This window comes from Vitis riparia, chromosome 6 (genome assembly GCF_004353265.1).
Source record: "Vitis riparia cultivar Riparia Gloire de Montpellier isolate 1030 chromosome 6, EGFV_Vit.rip_1.0, whole genome shotgun sequence".
Lineage (NCBI taxonomy): Eukaryota > Viridiplantae > Streptophyta > Magnoliopsida > Vitales > Vitaceae > Vitis > Vitis riparia.
This window is the reverse complement of record NC_048436.1, coordinates 8768323-8773527: the sequence shown is the minus strand read 5'-3', so window position 1 is coordinate 8773527 and position 5205 is coordinate 8768323. Positions and strand designations below refer to the sequence as shown.

At 39.3% G+C, this 5205-nt stretch overlaps 1 protein-coding gene across 1 annotated transcript; it reads right to left on the bottom strand.

Annotated features, from left to right (window-relative positions):
- Nucleotides 1-1030: 1030 nt before the first annotated feature.
- Nucleotides 1031-4976, bottom strand: LOC117915830 (UBP1-associated protein 2A-like). Its single transcript, XM_034831540.1, has 2 exons — nucleotides 3407-4976; nucleotides 1031-1426 (listed from the first exon to the last, which is right to left on the bottom strand). Exon 1 carries the CDS (start codon nucleotides 4955-4957, stop codon nucleotides 3407-3409), a length of 1551 nt encoding a protein of 516 aa, XP_034687431.1. The 5' UTR covers nucleotides 4958-4976; the 3' UTR covers nucleotides 1031-1426.
- Between the last annotated feature and the right edge of the window lie 229 nt (nucleotides 4977-5205).

The following is a 5205-nucleotide window of genomic DNA, read 5'->3' as shown; positions in this document are numbered from 1 at the left end:
TGAAATCATAATACCAGCCAAATTGGGCCCAAAATAAGATGAACTTAAAACTTCAGGGCTGGCTTTTCAGGCAAAATTAAAAAAATAAAAAATAAAATAAAAATTAACAGCTTCCTAGAACAGAGAGAAAAGTTAAATACCAACAAGGGCGCTCCCCATTGACTGATCTCGATGACTTCTCAAAGTCCAACTGCAAATTTCAAAGGTATTCACTTGCCTACAAATGAACTATAATTTCAACCTCGGGATGCATAGGGGGTTCAACCAAGCATAAGGACCAGCTTCTTACCTTGTAGGCCAAGAGAGATTGCCTGGCATATTAGTAGCTATGCATGCAGATCACCGAAGCTACAACCTCATCCTAGCATCAAATTCTTGCCTTATGAGAGCCAACCCTCCTACCAAATGATGGAGGTATCTTTGCTACATGCTACTTCACAAACACTACTATACAGACATGAGGATCAAAGTCTTGAGTAGTGGGTGTTGGAAAAAGGGTAATAAATCACTTGGAAATCTCATTGAGTTGGAAACTGATATTGATGGGGCCAAACACTCAATTGGAGATATAAAGTAGACATTCCATTTGGAAAGTTTGTTAAATGCTGCTCCTGTAAAAATTGTTTGAACAGACCCAGGTTTAAGGAATTTTTGCAAACTCAAGACAATAAACACCTATTAAAACCGTGTGCATATTTTGAGGAACAACTCTGCTCCACTCTTCAAAAAAGTTTTATTACTTTGTATACAAATAAAAGTATAAAAGACAGACACAGCTGCCATGCCTTTTGCTCTACATCAAAAAAATACCCTGCAGTAACAATTATGGTTAGAAATGTCCAATAACATGAGTTGACAGCATAAACAAATGTGGCAGCAAGCGACTTTACAATTCTATATCTCAAAAGAGCAGTGAAAGAATCAAGAAGCAACCATATTCAGTATTAGAGATGATAATATATGAAGAAAGCCATGGTAGATTATTAACACACATATTAAGCAAATCAAATATAAATCAGTAAGAAAACCATAGTCCACATAGAATCAATCTATCATAAACAGAGAGTGTACCCAGCAAATAAATGCATTAGTCAGAGCAAGGAACAGGAATATAAGAAAAACATTGTTGATTAAACCACTTAAAATTCTGGCAAGATATAGTGTTCTCTGCCTGAAAACTCTTGCTGCTCCCCATCGCATTTGAAGAAACAAAAGATCGGAACCAAAATACTACATTGTTTTGAAAACTTGCGAAGGGGGAAAAGTACTTAAATGAAAAAAAAATACAGGTTTAAGATTCTGGTCTTTATAGTAGGGGAAACAGTAACTTTTCGTCACATAAAAGACGTCATTTGCAAGAGTGCCTGGAACTTGAGAAGAATCACCAGAGTCCAAAACTAAAAGATTGATGCATCTATGGAGGAATCTGCACAATGAATAGGTAAAAAATATAAAAATCTAATTTCCAAAACAAAAAATTTCGAGTAGAAAAGCAAATATAACAAGTAAAAGTGGAAATGTCATACCTTGGGTAATTTAGGAGTAAGAAGTTTAAAAAGCATAATTAACTCGTTTTATCATGCTATAATGCAAGCAAGGGAATGGTTTTGAAGAGAATGACATGAGTGTGGAAATTTAAAAAAGGCCCACAAATGATAGAACTGCACTTTAATATGAACTCAAACACTAATCAAATTTGACCTGATTGAACCAAACATCAAGCATAAAATACTAGAACTTCATCCAACATAAAAAGGAACAAGTAGTGCAGCCATGCATAAGATAAATCAAATATGCTCACCAACTAGACAACCATAATCAGCCATAGAGGTTTCATCAGGAAGGCCACTAGATTTATACACCAAAGACAAGATATAATCACTAAAATACTTGTGCAAATGTCTGACCCATGGAAAAATGTCTACTTCACATACAAATGAGCACATAAATCCAAGAGATAAATTTGAACCATACCACCTTTGCACACTTTTTTATCTGCAAGATGACAAAATGACATCAATTTGAGCACGTTGATACTGAGTTTTCTTTAATTATAAAATGATCGTTCTAACACATACTGGCAGCAATATCTAAAACATTGAAAGTCATTTAGTGAAGCCATTTTCATTTGAAAAAAGAAATCACATAAAATTCTAGATTGTAAAATTAGAAATTTTGTTTCAATTCCATATCTTCAGTACAAATTTGGCAGCAATTCCTAAAATAATAATAATCCAAAGAACTTATAATATTACCATCAAAACTTCTACTCTCAAAGCCCTAGTAAGGGGGTAAAATAAGACACATTTAAAAACCTCCCCAAATCTAACTTTTCCTATGGTACAGCCTTGAAGATCCATCTTTTTGTTAAAAGGAACTACAAATAAAAACAACTAAAATCTCCACCAAACTAGTGACACGAAAAGGAGTGAAAGGGCATCCTTCACTAATAAGCAACAACTGCCCTATATCCATAAATTGTTGCCAATTCATCTTTGCAATACTTTAAGCTAGCTCTGATTCATAAATTGTCAATCTAATAGAAGTTTTGTCCAAATTGTCTATGAAACTTCATGTAACACCCTCATACACAAAAAGTAAGCAAGAGTGCTTGAAACTATAGGATAGTCATTCAAACAACCATGATAGAGGGGGACGCGTAAATACAATAACCCGAAGCTTCTATAATTTTCATAAAGAATAAGGATCGCTTTCTCCCAATGAATAAATCAGTCAGAATATGTTGTAATAATGTCAAAAAATTCTTGAATCAAATCACTTAAAATTCAAAAAGCAGATTATATAATTGTTTTTCATGATCAAATCATTAGATCCAACTTACTCAATTTTGCTAAGGAAGAAGAGTTTTCTGGTAACAGGTAATCCTATCAAAAAGCCTCTGGCTGACCAACAAGAATGGTTTATGCTTATATGAATTAATGGGCCAAAAAACTATAATTTATATGCTGAGAAAACAAGAAATGCATCAGTAACCAAGGAATTCTGCCTTCATGCTATTAATTAGCCAAAATGAATGACAATATTGCTAGAATATGCAAAATGGTAATAGGAACGAGGCATACTATCAGCATTTGAGTTTGGTAAGATCAGAAACATGCTGACAACCATGACTTATTAGCGCTTAGAAAGGTAAATTAACTACCAAGTGTTTATGGGTAGTTTTCAAAGAGGATGCGTCATTCATGCTCAAAGGCCTTTTTCTACAAGGCCCAGTTCAACACCTAAAGAAAAATAAGCAGATTTGTAACGTATAAACAGTTTCTTCACTCAACGGTGTATTAAACAAATCTAAGAAATTTAATTAGTTTAATCAAAATCAATTAGCTCAAGTAAAAATTAATGATGTCAAAGCATATAAATTATATCTAATATGCCTGACACTCACCTAGTGACCCATATACGGTGCCCCACCCTGCTGAGGCCTGCCTCCACTGGCCTGCCCCATTTGTGGGTTTTGGTACCCGCCCTGCATTCCCGGCTGACTTCCGTAGCTGCCAGCACCCTGATTTCCATACCCACCCTGCATTCCCTGCATTCCATGTGCCGCAGGCGGCATAGCCTGGTTCACTGGTGCACCACCAAGACCTCCAAGCAGATTGGTGAGCCCCAGTCCTGCCCCTTGTGAAGCAAGCAATGCAGTCAATGCTTGCCCAAGAGCCGGGTTCAAAGCTGGTGCAACACCTGGGTTCAAAGTCATTGATGGCCCTGATGGTGCCATCAGGTGCCCTGGGCCAGCGGCGTTGGCTGAGTATTTTGATTTGTCCTTCCTTGAAGGGTAATGTGGTTGGTGTTGGTGGTGGTGATGGTGGAAAGGCTTATTTGGCTTCGGCCCATCAATTGCCTTCTGGCAATGCAGTGTGTGACCCTCAAAAATTTTGTGTGGCTCCTCCAATGCCCTCCTCGAGCTCTCAATCGACTTGTAAACGAACAAAGCGAAACCCTTGGGCTTCCCAGTCGACTTATCTAAGCCTAATGGACCCTCCTCGATTTCCCCAAACTTCGCAAAGAACTCTAGTAGCTTCTGCGGATCGATCTCCGAAGAAACATTGCTCACAAAAATCTTTCTTTGAGTATACTCAGACACCGGAGGTACCACCGGTGGCGGCGCTGGAACGGGGCCGGCAGAGGCTAGCTGGCACGAGGTCATCCGATTTCCAATCTTCTTCTGCGGCTGCTTCAGCGCCTTGCGAGCGCCGCTCCGGTGCTTGAACAGAATAAAGGCGTATCCCTTGGATTTTCCGGAGATCTTGTCCGATACGGCCTTGCAGTCTTCAATCTCACCATACTTGCCAAACACAGAGGTTAGGGTTTCTGCGGTCGTGTCCCATCCCAGGCCGTGGACGAAGATTTTTCGGTGAGCCGGGTCGGCGTCGGCGAGTCTTCGGACGCTATCAACGAAGTCCGGGTACTTTTCCACTGCCTCCCGAAGCAAAGCCAGCAGCTGCTCTTTCGAGAAGGGCTCCAGAAGCTTCTCAATCTCCTCATCCTCCACATCCCCTTCATCCTCCTCAACCCCATCGCCGTTCGCATCCGCTGGCACCTCATCCGCAACGGCTTCATTCGACGCGTCCACATCTCCTTCCTGGTCACCTTCTTCTTCCTCTTCCTCTTCCCCTTCCCCCTCCTCCTCCTCTTCTTCTTCTCCTTGGGCTTCGTGTTTGGGTTCGTCTTCAGCCATGTGTTGTGGCTGATCTTCGTCTTCCTGGATGGGTTCAAATTTGGTCTGATCATCTTCTTCCTGCGTGGGCTGTGGCTGCTCCTCTTGCTCAGGGGCTTTGGAGGATTCGGGCTCGGAAGAACGGAGCTTTCGCTTCTTAGCCATGGAGAAATTAGGGTTAGGGTTTCTTTTGGAGCTAGGGTTTGAGAAGCGGCTAAATCGCTTCGATGATAGTGCGTGACGAAAGAGGCAGTAGATACGAATGCACTTCAGGGTCATTATATTTTAGGAGATCTCGGACAACCATCACACGTGACTTTAATCAACGGCCAGCATTTTCCATCACCGCGGTCGAACTTATAATACCATAAATATATAATTTATATTTTTATTAAAATTTAAAATAATTTTTAAAATTTTAAAATATATATAAAATTAAAATTCAATAATATTCATTCCTTCATCTTTTACACAAATGTGCTGACATTTTAAATTTTATTAAAAAAATATAAATATATAATATTTAA

What these genes read in the sequence shown, in the direction of transcription:
- LOC117915830 (XM_034831540.1), bottom strand. Translation starts at nt 4,957, where the DNA reads ATGACCCTGAAGTGCATTCGTATCTACTGCCTCTTTCGTCACGCACTA.